Below are 21,212 nucleotides of genomic sequence, written 5' to 3' on the forward strand. Positions count from 1 at the left end.
CTACATCATTCAGGTTGAGTTTTGAGTCCCTTGATTCTTTTCTTTTTCAGCCATTACGATGTAGTGTACATAAGACCATCCTGTTGCATGACCCAGTTTCATCCAAGCTTTAGCTGCTGGACAGAGCTCACATTTGGCTCTAGAATTCTTTGGTACACAGAGTTGACTCAATGACTGCTGGGGCTGAAGTCCCGTGGCTGTAAAACCACCCTAAATGATCACCACTGTGTTTGACAGTTGGTATGAGATGTTTGTGCTGATATGCTGTGTTTGACTTTCATCAATGTGGCACTGTACATTCAGGCCAAATATCTCCATCTTGGGCTTGTATATCCAAAGGACACTGTTCCAGGAGTGGTCTGTTCACATGCAACTTTGCAAACGTAAACGAGAAGGGGATGGCTTTCTCTTGGCAAACCTCCAAAAAAGCATACACATTCATGTTTCTCTAACCGTACAGTCAAGAACTTTGCAGACCTCAGTTAGCATGGTTGATGTCAATGTCTGCCACATAGCTCTTGGGCTTTTTGCTGTTTATTTGCATCTTGACATTGGCATGAATTTGCTTCAGACCAGCAAACTGCTAAAACATCTGCTTGTATCCAAAGTGGTCACACTTGCTGATGATCCGTTAATCAAGAGCATTTGATTAGAAGCACTTGATAGCTTCTTACCCTCCTAATTAATATAGAAGCAGTAAGGACATAATTAGAAAGCTCTGACGTGAGTATGCAGACCAGTGAAAAACTGAGCCACGCGACTGTAATGCTGACCAAACATACAGCATGAACCTCTGTAAATGTTATCATATTTAAATATTGGAAAAATAAACTAAACACATTTGAAGTAATTAGAATTAACACTCTACTACAAAGTCCCAGCACATACTGTTCGCTAAGATGAAATAAAATCAAACCTTATTATACTGAACTTTTAAAAATTAATTTGGAGCCAAATATTAGACAGACCAAACCGTACTGTGATGCTGTACTGTCATGTTACTTAGGACAATATTAAAAACAGAAACCCTTGCTTCCTACATACCTGCTAATATTCATACATCTTTAATCATCTATAGCTACAGCCAGCTGAACTGTTAGCGATGTTTGAGTTAGGGCTGAACGATTATGGAAAATAATCTAATTGCGATTTTTTTGCCCCAATATTGCGATTGCGATGCGATATGCGATTATTTTTTAAGGTCTTTGTCTTCTGTATTATTAAACAAAGACAAGCAATACATCATATAGTATGGCCAATACTATATTACATTAATTTTAAACTGTTCTTTCCTGGAAGACAGACCTCTGTTATGATGACATGAGGTGATGCATGAATTGATGACTGACATTTTATTTAACTTCTTCAATCACAACAGTATATTTGAACATACACAATAGTTTATTTTTAGCTTACAAACATCTGAGCATAAAGTGCTGACAAGGAACCCTGGTGTAAACATTAAAATGAAAGTCAGTACAATGTGCAGATTGCAGAAATATACATAAACAAAATCAGTGGCTTTACCACACTCAGTTTTTCGACATCTGTGAACTACTAGACAGTCATTCAATTAAAAAATAATATTAAATAAATAAAACTAATAAATAAAAAATACACACATCTTACTGATCTCTGCAGTCAGTAACATTACACATAAAGTGCAAACATAATAGCAATTGTATAAACACACACACAAACACGCCTTTAAAGTTTAAAGGCGTGAAATTGGACGGTCTAGTTCTGATTAGCGTCACCGCTGTCTCGGTGGAGTTTAATAAACTCGGCCGTCTGCTTCTTGCTATCTAAAATATAACCAGACACTGGTGTAAATTCTCGACTGTCTCATACTTCTGTTTAATAAGTTTTCTGTTTGACGTTTAGTCAGCTGTGTGAAAACCAAGGAGGAACCCACCCGGGGGATTAATAAAGTTTTATTTTATCTAATCTAATAACTTTAATCTCAGCCAAACCGATTTACTCACGAACAAACAAAACACTGAAAAAAGCCCAACAATAACATTTTTAGGTTGTCTAAGTGACTTATATATTACGTTTAACCCGAGCAGCGAAACTCCGCGGTGATCTGAAAATGATGTGCCGGGAGTTGTGCCGTTCTCGGCCGCATCAGTAACCCTCGAGCTCCCGGCTAGCTGTCGAGCTGGTGGGTAGCAGACGCCTCTGAAAACGTCGAAGCACTTTTGCAAATATGGGATATCTTGATAAACCGAGCAGATATTTGATGTTTACACAACTACTTTCTCGCCTGAAAATATGTTAAAAGTTTATTTTGTGACCCAGAAAGATTAGTATGAGTAATTTTAAAACTTAGTAGCGGCCGCCATTGCTGGAAACTGGAGTTTGGCTGGGCCGCGCTATGAATTCTGGGATATGGTAGTAATTTGGACAGCCTTATAATCGCAGTATAATCGCAGCCTTTGCGGTTAGAAAATTGCACTTGATCATGTCGCGATATTATCGCAAATGCGATATATCGTTCAGCCCTAGTTTGAGTTCACTTGGAACAGCTGGTTTGCTGCACAGACACAGACAGTATGTTTCCCTGCAACCATAATGAGCCTTACAAAGAATAATTACAGCCCTGGGCGTGATTCAAACGTGGCACTTCAGAGGGAAATGAGTCAGGGACGTAACAGTGGCACCACACTGACAGTCTGTCCTCTACCCAAACACTCCCTCTCATTAAACCAAACACACTCCTCTATTCAAATTAACCTTAAGTAGCCGACATGGAACAAAACAGATAGCAATGAATATGCTCAGGCAAACTTGGCATCTACAAGTGCTTCAAAAAAGCACTGCGTGCAATTTTATATCAAATGCATTTTGAAAAGATGGTGACCTGAATGCAAGTAATAATTTGCTGTTACCTGTTACTTCAAATGTTTGCAGAGCACCATCAAAGAAATGGCAAAGAAGGCCAAGCCACTTAATTGAAGAAATCAGTTTAGGATCAAAGGCTTCCTCATTCCTATTTTTTTTGCCTTTTTTTCTTAAATATGCAAAGACTGTGACGCATTTTCCAACACTCGTCTTATTTTTTCCATCCACGATCATTCACAGCATACAGTTAAACTAGACAGCCATGCAGATAACACTTCAGACTGCAGAAGAAACAGAGTAACACTGCACCGCCTGTTTATAACACAAGGTCCCCGTTAAGTAATTGAAGTCTCAACACCAATCTGAGATAATGCTGATGGCATGATTTATTTTTCCACTAACCCCCAGCCCCATCTGATTTACTTGTTCAAGTACACTAAACTCCTCTGTAAAACTGGTAGAGTGGTGAAAGTGAGTCTAATGTTAAGGCATGCATAATAAGCAGATTATCTACTCATTTAAATAGCCAGTTGTTTGATTCCTGACTTCTACAGTCAGCATGTAGAATAACTTTAGGCAAGATACAAATGCATGAATGTGTGTGGCTGAATATTCCTTTGAGCAGTGCACTGATAAATGGATGCATAGTATATACTGTACAGTATACAGTGATTTTCTTTATTTTAGAGCTCAGTCAGGGTTTTATTCTTGATTTTTTGCAGTTACAGCATTTTTTGTGTGCATATTGCTCTAAGCAGGATTTCATCCCTCTGAGACAAAGACTCTTGCCGCTCTTCCCTTGATCAGATCGGATGCTGTGCTAAGTGCAAATATCATAACAAGTGTAGAAGAGGAACTTAGGCAGAGCGCTTGCTTCACTTTCTGAGTATAAAAACACTGATAAGAGAAAGCAGTGAGGTGAAACTGTGACCAGTGTTGTCATGGTGCTCAAGTATTTTAAATGCAGGCAGAATCAGCAGGAAAGGCCACGCCTCTTCCTGCTGAGCCGTGTCAGGGACAGGTGCAGCTGCGTGTGTGTGTAGTCAGCAGGATCTGCAATCACAGAACCAGTCATAAAAAGAAAAAGAAAGGAGGGGTCTATGCTGAACTGTGTGTGTGTGTGTGTGTACGCCTTTATAAAGAATAGGCGGGCCCAGGCCGAGCCCTGTTAAGCCTCATATTAAACACACAGATCTTTACTTCCCATGATCTCATCCAAAAGCTTTCCAAATCTCTTTTCCCCCTCTGAGACTCGCTCATCTACCCTTCAAGCTTCCTTCCCCACCTCTCTTTGCTCATTCCTTTCTCTTATAGCCTCTTATATCGTCATTTTCTCCTTATCTTAGTCCTTCCTTCAGTTTATTTATGTAGCTCACTAACATGTACAGCATTCAGCATCGTCTGTCTTTAAACTCTTCAATGAAAAAAGGGAAAAACTTCACTCCTCGAAAAAAAAGAAACCTCAACTAAAAGGAAAACATGAAAAAGACTTCAAGAAGAGCAGAGCAGAGGAGTCTCTTAAATCCGTTCTAGAATATGCCCTCACTAAGCAAGCTAAAAACACATTTTGGCCCCCTGGCATTTGAAAGCCGAGCTCTTTGAAAACAGTCTCCATTTAGGAAAGTGCAGGGATGAATGTGAAAATGCTGACCTTGACTGACTGCAGACCTTTGTGTCAGTAAAATCAAGGACACAGGTCGACTCTGACTCTGATTTTAAACATAAATACTTCTAGTTACACAATGCAGCTCCATTAAGCCATTTCCATGATGATTTTGGGGGCTTTTACTATAATACTGTGTCAAGGTTGACTGCAACAGCTGACGAGTTCCTGCCGGATTAATGTGTCGTATTCATCAGATGCAATTCACAGTTTTCTAATTGTTCAACTATTAAACAGTCAAAAGTGTCACAGCTTCCATAAACGACTTGTGCATCGTTCTTATGCATGTAAGCATGTGTCCACCTACCGCAAAGGCAACAAGTCTGATAACATATGTGGCAGAATCTTATTTCCGATCATTTGATGAACAAATATATCGCTCTATGCTGAACCCCTATTCGTGGCGGTAGTTAACAAAATGCAGTGCAGTGTTGGGTATTTTCATTTGGCTCTGGCTGAAACCGTTTTGCAGAGGTTACCAAAAATAAAGACCCCGCTAAAGAGTAAGCGAACAACAGTTTGGAAAATGGCAGGTTTAGCAAGCTGAGACTACTTATTTACTGAGTTATTATTTAGAGAACTTTACAGCCACAATAAGATTATTTCCAACTGTCCCTAAGCTGCAGAAAGTTGCAGGTCTTAAAGATTTAATTGAGAAAGGATGTCACTTTCTGTTAAACGACTACTTGATTAACAGACACATGTTTACGGATTAAAAAGGTTTAAGCTGCAATACTATTCTTTGTTCGTTTGCCATTCAAAAAAGAAGAAACAAACATGTTCTATTTTCAGCTCACTACACTTGGCTGCATTGCTGTCATGTTTTCTTTTTAAATTAGCTTCCTCCTCTCCCTTTCTGTCTTTGTCTCTTCCTCTTCCTTCTCTTCAACCACGTTACCAACTGCTTGTTTCCTCAACCTCTCCCCTCCCCACAATTTCTTTAATCTAACTTCATCTCCCTCCCTCCTTCACTTACTTTATTTCCCTCCATCACCCCTTCGTTCCAATCCCCCCCTCACTTGATACACCTCTCTGCATATTTTCCCACCACACTCTACAATTACTCTTAATGCCTCACAAAAAACATACATGCTGTAATGACAACCAGGACCCTGCAACACACACATGTGGAATATCAGAATGGAATGAAAACAGGAAATCATGTGGTTCGCACACACGCAAACACACACATACACTTGCATACTTACACCAGCCGAGTTATTCACAGGCACATGCACTCTCTGCACACAGCACTCGTATACCTTGCCAGAACCTGTCACTGTGAGTCCGTGGTGAATTTATAAGGCAGGATGGATTGGAGCTGCAGTGCGGCCTAGACTGCAGGGGGAGTAGCGCACACTAATCTCTCACCAGAGGACCAATTCAACACCAGCTGCTCTCCGTTCTTTCTCCTTTCGCCTCAGACGGGGAGGAAAGAAAGGACTCAAAGTCAGACTATCCAAAAATATCACGCAAAGCCTTTGAAGGGTTCCCACCGTGGCCTTACAGCGCTGCAACATTTCATGACTTTTCCATGACTTCCCTCCAACACCGTCAGAGCTCCTCTGCACACACTAAATATGTAACTCCTTCCTGGTTTGTTAATGTTTTTCTAAAGGAGTGAACAGGCTGCTTTCTATCGCAGGTGCAGTTGAAAAATAACAAGTACTGCCGTGAAAGCACGAGTCAATTCAATTCGTTATATTATACATTTATATCAAGACCCCAAAGAACATACTACTACTACTACTACTACTATCACCACCTCTGCTGATGCTTTCCTTGTTTAAACTGTCAAGGTTTTGCAAACTGAGCATTTTTAAGATGTAAAATGTAATTGTTAATGGCACATTTATTCTATTTAAAAACTCTTCTTACTGTGAAGTCAAGAGAATTAGTGCATAACTACATATACAAGTTCACCATCCTACCTTATTACAACAAAAAGGCACCTGACAGGACCGGTCAAAGGTGAAAAAAACAGAACATTCAGTCAATAAATGAAGTCTCTCTCTGCTCAGCACTGCATATTTTTCTCACATTGCAATCTTTAATCAAAGTGTTTATCTAAAGCTATGAAAAAAGTTCGATTTTATTAAGAAAAGTGTACAAATCTAGGTATTTTAAAAAAGTCGTTTTAGCTAACCAAACACACCTTTTTATTAGCAGAAATTAATAAATAAATGAAATCACTCTGATTGGCTGCCCTTTTCAAACAGAAGCTTTGAATACAAAGGTGCGTGCTGCTTCTGTGCTCACAGTCAAAGCTGGTGATCATGAAAAAAAAAATTTAAAAAAAAAGAAAGAAACACAAATGTGTATGCCTGGAAATTTTAAAGTCAGGCCCAGTGCTAACAGTATCACATGTATTTCCATCATTATTCTCTGTAAAGCCCTCTAAAATACCAATCAAACCCTGCACTACTGTGAATATTTGATGCAGACCTGTTTAAATAAATATACATGCTGCAGGTCAGGAGGTAGAGTGGGCTGTCTGAGTATATGTGTGACAGTTAGATAGACAGTGAATATTCAGCCCTGTATAAACGTGACTTGTAGTAGTATTTGAGTGGAAAACTGCTGTATAAGAACAGTCCAAACCTACTAAACTTTGCTATGTAGTCTGGGTGTACAATCATATGTACTATTCTGATGTCAGGCTAATAAGTGAATGTATTATTTCACCTGACGTGCTAGTTTATTGTGAGAATAAGGCTTAGAAGTTTTAGCTTGTCCCAAAAAGTTGAGGTTTACTGAACAACAACAAGCGTAGGAAAACCTCCATGGATAATTAATAATATCCAAAGTCAGAGCACCACCTATCACTTCAAACACTGTGGGGAGGCTTTCCTACAATATCTGTAGTTGGATACTCAGCCGAAAAAGAAGGGAAACAAAAGCAAGAGAAAGCAAGACGAAAGCCTGGCAGAAAAATACAAAGAAATGAGAAGGGATCAGTGACTGCAGAAAAGTAGTGAGTACAGAGGAGAAAGGATAGAGCTGAGAGAAAGAGGGAGAGAAATAAAGCATGGTGTGAGCAGCACTCATGAGCACTGCTCACACCATGTAAGGCTTTATTCAGGAACAATGAAACAAGCCTTGAGAGCAATATCTCTGAGTGTCACATTCTCGCCGTCTCCATGGTTTTAGTATTTCCTGCTTGGCTGTAACTAACTGCTGTCGAGATGAAGGCAGATGCTTGCGTAGGCTGAGCTGTTTGAGAGGAATCGAGGATTAAAAGGGCATTGAGAATCGGCGTAAACACAAGCCAATCAACTTCGGCTGTTGAATGCAGAGTTGGTTCTGCTTCTGCTCGTTAAAGCTTGTGACACTTTTGCTGTTTTGTTTGGATCCTGAGGTGTGTTTTTGAAAGTGTGCGAGCACGGGTAAGCGCTGATCCTGCAAACGTACTTACTTCGGGGTATCTGGAGGTTTAAAGAGTTTTAAAGAGCTTTACCATGCTGCCTGAACGTGGAGTGGAAACCAATTAAAAAAATAAAATAAACACAAAGTCTCTAGAAAGTCTATTTCTGTCTGCGCTTCCTGCAGCTGGTAAAACTTCAGAACTTCGGAGTAGGAAGAAGGACGGCAGGAAGTTGATGGATGAGCAACTTTAGGTCCAAAACTGTTGACTGCATCAGATGTGAATCATCATGATATGACTAAACCTGTTCCGCGGTTCCCAGCGGACGTGCAGCGCACAAAAACCCTGTCTGCAAAGGGAAACAACAAGCAGTTCAGCTGACTCAACTCCACACAGTCACACACCATGTCAGCAGTGTTAATGAGGGAACTCATTAAGCTGTTATTTCACTAATATATAAACCAAATCTCTTGTTTTTATGTTGTTTGAATTATAGAAATAGCACTGTAGAACTGAAGCGATAAGCTGATTTTATAATATTCAATCAATTATTCATTTATGTAAATGAGCACAATATTTAAATTAGAATTAAGTGATTATATAATTTGGTCTTTCCTAATGAATATTAATGCAGCAAAGGGTCAACTGCAAGAGCCTACAGACAGAGCCTGTTAAAGTCTGACATGAGGAACGTGGCGTTGTTGCCTGCACACATTTGCTATGCATCTGCAAGCCACTTAGCAACCCACCACCATCGCAACTCTTCTTTTTATGCTGTATCTGACATGGTTAATGTCTGTTGTCACTAGTGTCATATCCTCTGTACTGTGCGGGTCTTGCTGATCTCTCCTTGCCTCATGCTGTCCTCCTATGCATGTGGAAGGAACAGATTCATACTTTAAAATATAATTAAGAACTAAAATTCTTCTTCCTTTACTCCAGCAGTCCTGACTGAAAGGTGTGACACATCAGCAGGAAGAACACTGAGATCCTGACTGTCTATTTAGCTTAAGCTAAATGTTGTCACTGACAAATCTAAGGCTACGTTCACACTGCAGGTCTTAATGCTCAAATCCGATTTTTTTGTCTGCTTGTTCACACTACAAATAAAATGTGACAGCAAACGCGCTCTTGTGTGACCCCTCAAAGCGGCCCGCATGCGCAAAAGAAGACGTCACACACAACGCGCTCTGTTTCGACCCAGAACAAACAGTATTGTTTGACTGATGGCCTTAATATAAAGACTTGTTTCGGACTTTACGTTTCCCAATTTTGCTTTAAGTTATTTTGTTATTTACAAATGGCCTAATAATGATCCTTATTGCTGTTTTAGAGAAGAGCGGTGCTTCAAAGGATAGTTGGAAATTTCTGTCAGAATCTGCCGATTATACAGTACAAATAAAATGTTCACGTTTCTCCAACGTTGTCTTCCCAACAGTTTCACTGGATGACCAGGAAGCGTTCGCGATGTCTTCTCCGGCGCTGATAATTGCCGTCTGTCAGTGACGTAAAAGACGGATTTAATGCGACATGACCATTCAAACAGCAGTCATTTTCTGAAACATCAGATATGTATCAGATTCAGTACCACATACCAAAGTGATATTTGAAAATATCGGATTTGTACTGTTCAAACTGTCATACCATGATCGGGTATGGGTCGCATAGGGTCAAAAAAGTTGGATTTGATGCGCTTTCGCCTGCAGTGTGAACGTAGCCTAATATGTGAACATCACTAATATTTTGAGCCACCTTGAAACATGTTATTAGTATTTTAGCACGCTGCAGCATATCTGTTAACAACTCTTTTCCCCTCCAGTGGGCGGGGCTTTCACTTACACTACGTCTAGTGTTTATCTAATTTATAGACACACAGTGATGACAAGAGAGGATATTAAAAAAAATGCTCTTTTTTACATTTTAATGTACATTTTGTCACCAGAAAGAAATTCAAGATGTTTCTGGCATGTCACCTGTCAGTGAGCACTTATTGTTTGGAGAACAGATAAGCAGTCAGACACCAGTCAGAGGAGAAAGATGACAAGGAATGATGATGAAGCTTGTCTCTGTGTTTTATCAAAGAAGAATAGAGAGGGAGAAATTCGATTCAGAGGGAGGAGAGAGTGGATGTGTTGGTGGATGTGTGTGTGTGTCATAGTTAGATTAGCCTTTAGGATGTGGTGTCATACAGGCTGACCTACAAGTGCGAGACAGAAAGAGCAGAACATCTGGCTGTGGCGGGCGAACGGGCGTTCCCCGAGGCTTGGAGGAGGATGAACTAATCCGATCAAAGAGAGAGATGAGATGTACAGACAAACAGTCTTATACAACTGGGCTCTATCAGCAATATGGCTGTCTTTCTACATGTCACACTGCAAGATGGTGCTAATAAAATCTTGGGAGTACAACCTCAATATTGGAACAGATCAGATTGTGTGATGGATACCTAGTGGACACAGGCTCTGTGATTTAAAAAGGAAGGAAAAACACATGCAGATCTGCAACACAGGCTCTCATGCTGATTGGTTAGCTTGTATATGTGGGTTGTATACCGTCAGAAACAATGGTACCATAAAAATCCACCTATGTCCGTAAAGGTAAAATTCAATGTATCTCTCCAAGGCTAATTACAAAACTGCAAGGTGTAACATTTAAGGTCTCTGCATGCAGTTACAGGTGCATATTTGCACCATTTCTATTTGATTTTTGTAATATACCATTTCTGTAATATACTTACATATCTATACTATTGCTAATATATATTGTAATATATCTATATCACTAAAGCACTTCTGGATGGATGCAAACTGCATTTCGTTGCCCTGTACCTGTGCATGTGCAATGACAATAAAGTTGAATTCTATTCTATTCTGATTTCAAGGTGCAGTCCAAGGACACAGTCTGTTTTCAAGCAAAAAAATACATGAATCTGCTCAGATTTCAAGATTTGATCACTTAAGCTAAAAAAAAAAAGCATTAAATACACACTGACAGAATTTATTTTGCATCTGTCAAAATGAGATGGCACAAAGGTTAGTAAGTAAGGATCTTCTTTGTTAGTACTACTAGAAAATGGTTGAAAATGTGCCAGTACAGCTCCTTGTTTGTGCTGATGCTATTCTTGTAGGAATTGGAGACGATGTGTGGCTTGTAACAATCAGCAACACTTGGTCCCGGTGTGCCTGTGCTCCATAAAACACTTTTTTAGAGCTCAGTTGCTGTTCTGAGGGGTATTCTATGAACAAAGCTCAACACAACCAGGTTTTCTTTCCCTTTGCTGGATTAAAAAACTTGAAACCCCAGTTGGAGATAATGGGTATGACGGTGGTGGTTATTAACGTCCTTTTCTAAACCGGACTTTCTGCCTCAGGCTCTGTGCGTGCTCACATAAAACGGGGCATTTCACAGGTCATATGATCCTTCTGCAAAAAAATATCCCCGAGCGCCACCAACTCCAATCAGAGACATTATCAGATCTATAAAGAAAATAAAAAACAGAAACAGAAAAACCCAACACAGTTCCAAACAACACAAGAGAATAATGCTGCAGGAAATTGTAATCTTGTGATTGAATGCACAGAGCGGTAAAGTTTATATTTTATATAGTTGCTTGTTGCTTTGAACTTCTGTTAGTTAATTACATTAAGATCCATACAAACACACATCACACTCCAGTCCAGTCGCTTTTCTTTCCAAGCTCCCTAGATTATTTTGGACAGTTAACCTGAAATTCTCACAACTCACTAGATTAGCCGGTAGACCTAAAAACCCTCGTAGGGTTTTTTTTTTTTTAGGTATTTTCCACATTTTAGATGCTAAAGCAAAGAACAAGTTGATGTGCAAAGCTTGAAATACAGCAGACTTTCTTCAAGAAATGACTGATTAAACATCTGAAAACTCATCCCTAATATTATTACCACATTGGTTGGCTGCATGCCAAATATCCCTGGGCAAGAGATTACCCCATGTTTGCCTACTGGTGGTGGTCAGAGGGCCTGGTGGCGCCTCGCCTCTGTCAGTGCGCCCCAGGGCAGCTGTGGCTACAATGTAGCTTGCCATTGCCAGTGTGTGAATGTGTGTGTGAATGGGTGGATGACTGAATGTAGTGTAAAGCGCTTTGGGGTCCTTATGGACTGAGTAAAGCGCTATACAAATGCAGGCCATTTACCATTTACAATTGATCTACTTGCAATCAACACCATTTATCAGCATAGCAAAACATTCTGAAAATCTCCGACTGGGTTAGAGTTTCCCTCTGAGTCTCACTTCACCAGCCGTCACTTTAATCTCAGCTGAAATCACATGTGAGCATCTACTGTGTTTACACTATGCGGCATGCCGTGTGTAAAGCAGCATATGGAAATGGTTACCACTTATCTGTATTATACGTAACAAGTTAATAAGTGAAAATGTTAAAACGCAAAGGGTCAATCTTACAGAAGGTAAGGTTACAGAAAAATGTAGGAATAAGATGTTGCTTTAAGTATTACTGGCACTGACAAAAATGTTCAAGCACAGAAGATGCAGCATAAACTGCATGTAAAGACCTGCCCTTAGGCAGAGCATTGTATTATTAAAAGGAATCTTTGCCAGTTAGGGAGTAGATGGGATTTATTAAAGTTTGCTGGATGTGAGAACTGGAGATTATAGAGAGAAACCTCTGCAAGACTGCCGGCTAGATTAAGGATTAATGAGGGCGTTACAGAAACATGTCTATTCCTCAGACGAGCTTACTTCCCCTCCTTATTTATATATCTCTTTCCTCATTTGCATCCTCTCTCTCGCTGCTATAAATTCTTGGTTTCTGGTTACTCTTTACTACTCTTTACTTCTCTTCTGATCTGAAAAAGGCACACCACACTGAGCTGTGATCGTGTTCAGCTGACTCATGCCTCCAGATTTTACACCCACCAGCACCGCATGCAGGTTGCTTGGTTCCTGTGTTCATGTGTGTGCCCCCTTCAGATCACTTAATTCAATAAAAGCACTACGTATGTGCTTAAGTTAGTACAGTTCTTCTCCACAATGATCCACAACAAAGTCAGTGAACATAACGCTACTGCTGCTCTGATTTGGATTTACTTGCTAACAGTTGGGTGGGTAATCTCCCCACCTGCGCTAATATACAGTATCTCCTGAAACACAGAAGCCAACACTTGATTACATAAATATGAGTACTGAGCGGACCCGTTGCTGTATTAATGCACCTTTTAAGCTTCACTTACAACAGCAATAAGGACAAATTACACATGCCAGCCCTAAGGACATTTTTGTGAAAAATACTGGCTGTTACCCTCCAGTGTGATAATTGACTTCAAGGCATTTGGGGTCAAGATTTGTTGATTCAATTCTGCAGAAAGGCTGCATGAATTACAGAGAATTATACTGAAACCACCATGAACTACTCTTACCAAGATACAGCTGAGTAAACGTCTAACGTATTTCCCGTGAAGTGCTACACATCTGTGTGGAAACAGCTTGTATAAGCCCGTGGGTGTAGCGAGCATCTCCTGGATGAGATGCTAAGAAAGCGCAAGCATGCCCAGGAAACTGTCCAGATTAAAAGATAATAAGATCAGTCTTAAAGGCCTAGTCTTAAGATATATAAATATAAACAGAGAAATTATGAGAGAAAGAAATGCCAATCAGAGAGTGAACTGAAAAAAATGCAGTGACCAATGAAATAAAAGGTTTTTTAATGTATTATCTAAATTATCTAATCAGAGGTTTTTGAAGATGGCTGCTAAGTGGCTCCTAGAAACACTTTGGACCTGGTACCTGTGTTTAATCTCACCTACATACTAATAGTTTGTTTACTCTAGTCCGAATCAGTTTATAACTTTTTTCCAGCTTTTCCCCATCATTTGGCTTCTAAAACCCAAATAAACTCTAAGCAAACAAAAATGCGTCACTACAAACCACGTGAGAATGTTCAGTGCGCTCACTGGCCAGATGTGTCTGGGGTCAGAGCAACAAAAGTAAACAGAAATAAGGTGGAGAACTTATATTAATCTTAGAGCTATTTTAGCCCGTACAGATATATAATACCTTTCTGCATCGCAAAAAACAAAGCATACAAAGCTACAGGAAGTTTTTTACCTTAAACTTGCGACGTACATGTGATAGCTGGTTCAGATCACATTCACATTATTAAAGAACCGCTACACCTACATCCTCCGCCACATCCTCCAAAAGGTCTCGATGCAGTTGTTTTGGTCCGCACCCGAGTTTGATTCAAAGAAACTAAACACTGCAGGTGTGAAAACACCCTGAAAAGCACCTGTTGCTGTGCTAAACACACATTCCTCATGGCTCGTGCCTCACCTCCATTCCAGGACCCGTTGTGGGGTAATACTGTTGCGGTGGCGTCATGGTCATGGCTGTCCAGCGATGTGGTTCCATCAGCATCTGTAACCTCAGGCTCCTGCAGGCTGTCCTCCTCCACAATGTGTAGCTTGTCCTCGTCATCGGAGTCTGAGCTGGCCTCCAAGCCATTGTTGAAGTTTGTCACTGCAAGGAAGGAAAAAAAAAAGATTTAGTGTTTTGAAATGATCTAACCACTTGATAACCACATAAACAACTCGTTCTCAACCCCAGCACTGAAAAGCCAGCACCCTGTTGCTGTAATCAGTGTTTGATTCACATGTGGTGAACAGAATAAAAGCAATTAACTTCAGTGTGATTAGCATCTGAGCTGCATGGGGAAAAAGCCTCTATGTGCCCCCTTAATGTCTCCCATTTGTACATTTCACATCATAAAAGAAACTTCTTGAATTCAACTTATGCTTCTAGTTTGTGTGTAACAAAACAGAAAGTTGAAATGTATGTGTTGCAAAAATACATAACAGGCCATGCTGACATTAAATCATCTACTTCATTTGTACTGCAAGCACCTGTGATCCTGTATATACATAATGCTGGGCTTACACTGTGCGATTTTTGGCCCATTTTGAGCCGATTTTTGAGTCGTGCGACCGTTTTGGCGATCGGCCCGATTTTGGCCTTCATCGTGCGTCGTGCATCGTGTAGTATACGTGGGGTAACGAGAATCGATTAACACCTCACGACCAGCTCCCAATCATCAATCGCTTGGTCGCAGGGGATTTCAAACCCTCGCGACCGTCGTGAGGCTGTCAGCGCAGCTTCTCACACTGCGCACGCGCAAACACAAATGTCAGCGAAAAAGACGGAGTAGCACGGCAGTGCAGCGTGTGATCTGGACACAAGCGATGGAGGCACAACTTGTAGAACTATGGCAAGCTCATCCGAGCCTTTTCCATGTGGCCTCACAAAATTATCACGACCACAACAACCGTGAAAATAGCTGGATCTAGACTGCTGCCTGATCAATGTTTTTCATTAGCAATTTAGCAAAGTTGATGGTGGTGGTGTGCGTGTCTGTGTGAGTGAAAGACAGAGAGGGAGAGCGAGCGACAGAATTTCTGTTATAACCTTCATTTTATGGACGCACAGTGTGAGCACTCAGGTCGCATCAGAGCATCGGGCCGTATAGTGTGAGACCCTGCATCGTGACCTACGAACTTCTAACCCCCGCGAGTCAATCGTGCAGTTTGAGCAGAAGCTGGTTAACGCGACTGAAAAAAATCACACAGTGTCTGCCCAGCTTAACCCTGCTATCCAGCAGGAAACGCATCACTCCCTGATATGAAACCCTGACTCTGCCTCTGAAGAATATGCTGTATTTTCTTGTCTGTTCACTCTTTTGTTTTTAGCATTTATTGAATTAGACACAAGGGAGGGAACAAGGGGGACTCGCATGCAGGAAACTGTCTGAGGCAAAATCAAACCCTGGCCCCTGCAGCCTCTCTGCCTCAGTGTATGTGGGTCACCTGCTCAACCAGGTAAGCTATAGCAGCACCTAGAGCTGGGCGATATGAGATTTTTTTCATATCACGATATGTTTTTTTCATTTCAGGCGATAACGATATCTATCACGATATAAGCCAAATAACTATATTTGTAAGATTTAAATGTGCCGTTGCTCACAAGTAAAATGTGAAATAATCAGCAGCTTGTTTTGATTTAAATATTTATTTCTCATAATAAGTTCAACAGGGTAGATGTACTTAAGGAACATGAGACTTTTTCAGATAAATAAAGGCAAATATTGCAAACTACACAAAAGGCAGCCGCTAAAGCGTTTAAGTTTCAAAATAGAACAAACGAAACAGACTAAATTGTCAATTCCACTTAGAAACAAAATATTAATTCTAAAAATAAATCTTAGTTTGTTTTACAGAAGAACAGACAAAACTGACTAACTTTTGTCAATATCAAATAAACTGAGAACTAAAAGGAAATTCTCAATCTCTCCTTGTTGTATAGCTGAGCTTTTCAAACAGTTTTAACAGTTACTTTAGTCTGACAAAAGCCGAATGACGAATTAGCGCTTCCAGTCAGAGACTGAGGCTACGTCCACACGTACACGGGTATTTTTGAAAACGGAGATTTTCCGTTTTCGTTTTAAAAAATAATCCCGTCCACACATAAAGGCAGAAATGAAGGAAAACGCTGCTATGAACATGCCAAAGCAGCAGGTGGCGCTAGATTCCTAACCGTGCAGAAATGTTGGCCAATCAGAAGTCTAGAAGCCTCGGTGGGAAAAAGTAAACAAAGCTGGGGCATAGAAGCAGAACCGAGTCGTATGTGTGGACGGACAGTAACTGTGTGTATATGTAAGCATTTAAACACTGCAGAGAGTAGAATTAACAGTAACGGTATTGTAGAAATTCATTTCACCGAAACAATAACGTGGCGCACAGTGTGACGCATGCACCAGTTTATTGTATTTCCAGACTTGTTTTCGGCACAATTTACAGTGCACGCTACTCTGTTTTTTGTCAGACTTGAAATAGCCAAAATACCTTCACACTACAGAACTTCTATGGCTCTTCCGTTCGACAATCTCTCCGGCGTTGGAACCATCATCTGTTTTCTCTTCGGTCACGCTCGGTTGATTTTTCTAGTCGGCACACTCATTTCCTCCATTACCCGCTGGCTCCATTACCCGCTGGCTGCTTCCCAAACAAACACACGTGCGGCTTGGCACTTGTGCTGTACGTAACAAGTCACACGACGTGACGCTGCGGCTGTGATTGGTTCGGCTCTGCGCTACTGAATTTGGCTGACTTTTTTTTTTTTTTTTTTTTTTGTTAGATGACAAGAGCGGCGAGGTCTATCGCGATAGCTTAATTTCCCTATCGAGTAAAAGTTATATCGCGATACATATCGTTATCGTTCTATCGCCCAGCTCTAGCAGCACCTGACTTGTTTTTCCAGGAAAGCACTGACTGTAATATTTTGACCTTCAAGTTAAGCCTGTAAAATCTGTGAAACGCATTCATAAGTGAAATGACTGTGTGTGTGAGTGTGTGTGTATATGTGGACGGGTATTAACATCTTTGTGGGGACCAAAAATTGGAAGTTTACTATATTCGTGGGAACCGACAGGCCTTATGAGGACCAAAATCCCAGTCCCCACAAGTTTGAAGGCATTTTTGAGGCTCAAAATGCGGTTTTAGTTACAATTAGGTTATGGTTAGGTTTAGGGTAAGGGTTAGGCATTCATTTTTGATGATTAGGGTTAGGGTAAGCGGCTAGGGAAAGCATTATGTCAATGAGATGTCCCCACACTGCTAACATAAAACACAATAAAATGTCAATGCCCACTGAATACAGAAAGAAATCCATTATTTTGAACATGTTTGTATTAAATGTGACAAAACAAATGTATCTTATTTGAGCCACAAATGTTGGTTTTAGTGCCTTCTCTCTGTGAACACTGCAAAAACCTTTTTAATAGACCATATTATCATATCTTAATCTTTAAATCCTGAAATCTGATCCTCAAAATCGTTGCTGCCCTAAAACCTGCATCAACAAAAATAAACCATTGACTTTATGCACGTGCAATTTTCATCTCCAAATACGAGGAGACGATATTAAAAAAGGACAAATGGCAGCCGAGGGTAAAAATAATCACTTGTTTACCAGCCTCTGAAAGCAAATCTATTTCACACTGCGCTGCAGTCACTGAGTTTGTCTGTAGGATACGACTTCTTAATGGAAGCTCGGTGTGAAAAATGGACCAACTGGACCGATCTGAATGAACTTAAGAGCGAGAAGTGTGCGGGGGGGATTTAGCACAAAGCTGTAGATGCTCGAGACACGGATGCATACAAGTAAGTGATGATGAGCAAAATATGCTGCAGTGGCTTTTTAACTGTCAGCATGAAAACACAAACGAGCGCGAGCGAGCACACGAGAGTGTGTATATAAGTGAATAAAACTGCGTGTAAGTGTGTGCGCTCCACAGGGAAGATGTACGTCTCTGCAGAGGTGCTGAAGACGCCTAATGAGGAGAAGAGCTCGGGCTGTTTGTTCACAGGTGACAGGTGCACACACACACACATAAAAAATGCACGCACGTCTTCAACCACAAGACAAGCTCTACATGTATAGTTCAGGTTGTGCCGTTACCTCATACCTCTTTGCATGCAAACACTGCACACCAGATCACACACACCTACTGAAACCCACCTACATTTAGCCTATGACACCTACTGAGCTCACACACTTTATTTAAACACACAGAGACTCCAACACCACCCCTCAAGAAGTGAGGTGGTGCTTTCTGGAGACAATTCAGTCACTGCTCCAGGCAGACGAGCAGAGCTGTGAATGCAAAGCCCTGTCTGTGTGTTTATGGTGTGAGGTCGATGCCTGTCTGGATCGATGTAAGAGGCTGGAGAGTCATAAAAAACATTTGCTGGGGCTTCAGTTTATGATGTAACACCAACCAAATGATGGAAATACGAGTACTCGAAACATTTTAAAGGTTGGTGTTAGAAATCCTTGAATGTGTTTATGTTAAAAAGCAATACAGGAATAATTTTCATATGGCATCATGTATCTGTGATGAGCAGAGCAACAACAAAAATGAATAAATATCTCATCTGTACACTGTGATGAAGCTGGTGACCTCAACTATATCTGTAATTATTTAAATCTTCGCGTTAGTCTCCCAAACACTTAGTAAAAGATTTATAGACATATCTATCTGACCAATAGTCTAAAACCCAAACACCCATGTTTGGACTCAACATGCAAGCTGGAGCTTTGTATGTATACACGGATTTGTATCTTTGTTCAAAAAAGAGAAAAACCAAATGATCCAGTGATCTGCTATGAGCAAACAGCAGGGAGAAAAAAAGCTCCTTTTAAACTAGGCTCAGGGAGGGCGGCCATCTGTCGCGACCGGTTATTCTGTGGGAAATGGCTTCTGGATAGTGAAAGCATCAAAGTGTGAAAGTGATCACTGTTAAAATTCATTGAAGCTGTTTATAAATAAACTGCAGTGCCCATTTCCTGTGTTCGACTTATCACTGAGTTTTTTTTTAGTGTTTGGGTGGTCAGTTAAGCTGTGTGTCACTATTGTGTGGCTATAGCAGTGTTGGGTAAGTTACTTTAAAAAAGTAATTAATTACTAATTACTTAGTCAATATTGTATCTAAAATACTTATCTAATTACTGTGTCAGAAAAGTAACTTAATTGGTAAATAAGTAATTTAACTAAATACTTCTTAAAATCCCTATAAACCTTGAGTGGGCAAACAATAGAAATTAAACTCTTTAAATAATAAATACATTTTTTTAAAGACGGAGACTCTACGCAGCAACAGTATATAAAACATGGACGTTGACCAATGGTTGAGGACTTGTGACAAGACGGTGGGGTGAAAAATGAAGTAAAAGACCAAAGCAAAAGCTTCATGGATATACCTCATACTGGACATGAGGATATATTATTTGTGAGATAATGCAAGTTAAATGCTCCAAAAGGTACCAACAGCACAAATACATTTTTAATGCTGTTAAGGTGGACATTAGGAGTCTATCGGGACTGACTGGACCAGCCTCTAGTGGCCACTCAAGACACTGCAGTTATTAGCATGTCAATGCAGGTCTAGCTCTTTGGTCCTAAAAGATTTTTTTTATCGGTCGTCCAAGTTAAACAGACAAAACTGTTACCAAATTTCAAATTATTGATAAAAAAAATGTCGGTTTAGCTACTTGCTGTCTTGCTGCTCAGTCTTATAAAAATAATGCTTTCTTTCCTGACCTCAAACTCAGCAACTTTAAACACATTGTTGTCATTTAAACTAATCTTAGCATCAAAATATGATTAGTCTTAAATAGTGTGACCAAAAACCTTAATGGTATTTTAGGTGAACCACTGTGGTTTGGCTAGATGCAGATTAATAATGTGTTTAAGTACCACACCGCAGGCATTCAGCGTAAACACACCACCGTAGGCAGCAAGTTCCTACATAAAAAGTCAACAAACTGTGTCTCTCTTCATTTAAACAAAAAGTCACATTATTAACCAGGCAGGCTTGTGACAGTTCCGATAATAGAAAGCACTTCTTCTTTCCTACACACCAGAGGCTGCCTGTTGCAAAATGGTTTGGAATTCTTAACAGAACTGGCTGGAGGGAAGCGCGAGCAGCTGAGCCCCTGATAAAACTGCTTAAGCATCACACACATAAATTCTTTTTTCCTGGATTTTAGTCAGCGTGTTGAATTTAACAGAATTAATCTTGGGAGCACGATAGTGAAGGTGACAAATCATGTGCATTAGCAGATGAAAATGTAGTTTCTTAAACTGCATTCCTAAATCTCACTCTGTACTTTGTTTCTGGTGTCTAGTTAGCATGCTAACTCAGTGATGAGCAATGCTAGGTCACAGTAAGGTTAAACCCCACGCAGGGCTCCTTCTGTGGCTCCATCGTGGCTATGTGTGCACCTCTGGGAGAATGTAATTCATTATTACTGCCAGAAGGGGAGCACTTGTGCTTGTTTAATGGTGACTGTTTCACAATCACCATTAAACAACAGAAATAGGAAACGGATGCAAATGAATGTAAATGAGATCCAGTGCACACTCTGTCAGATAAAGGTACACTGTCACAAGTCTGCAACACTCTCACAGTCAAGTGAGAGCGGTTTGAGGTGGGAGGGGATCAAATAAAATACAGCTGACAGAAAAGTCGAGTAGTTCTCAGTGCACATCCCTGATATGGAGAGGAGTGATCTTCTCCACGTTCATTTAATTCCATCCATCCATCCATCCATCTTCATCCGCTTTGTCCGGGGCCGGGTCACGGGGGCAGCAGCCTAAGCAAAGAGGCCCAGACCTCCCTCTCCCCAGCCACCTCCTCCAGCTTATCCGGGGGAACACCAAGGCGTTCCCAGGCCAGCCGAGAGATATAATCTCTCCAGCGTGTCCTGGGTCTGCCCCGGGGCCTCCTCCCGGTGGGA

At 40.6% G+C, this 21,212-nt stretch overlaps 1 protein-coding gene across 1 annotated transcript in view; it reads right to left on the reverse strand.

Annotated features, from left to right (window-relative positions):
• LOC309693457 (zinc finger E-box-binding homeobox 1-like) overlaps nt 1–21,212 on the reverse strand; it is a 78,848-nt gene that overhangs the window by 12,853 nt on the left and 44,783 nt on the right. The window contains exon 2 of the mRNA XM_082512667.1: nt 14,196–14,381. Within this exon, the coding sequence (XP_082368793.1) occupies nt 14,196–14,381 (186 nt within the window). The remainder of the gene's footprint in view (nt 1–14,195; nt 14,382–21,212) is intronic.

Source organism: Aulonocara stuartgranti (assembly GCF_965226115.1).
Source record: "Aulonocara stuartgranti genome assembly, chromosome: 18".
Lineage (NCBI taxonomy): Eukaryota > Metazoa > Chordata > Actinopteri > Cichliformes > Cichlidae > Aulonocara > Aulonocara stuartgranti.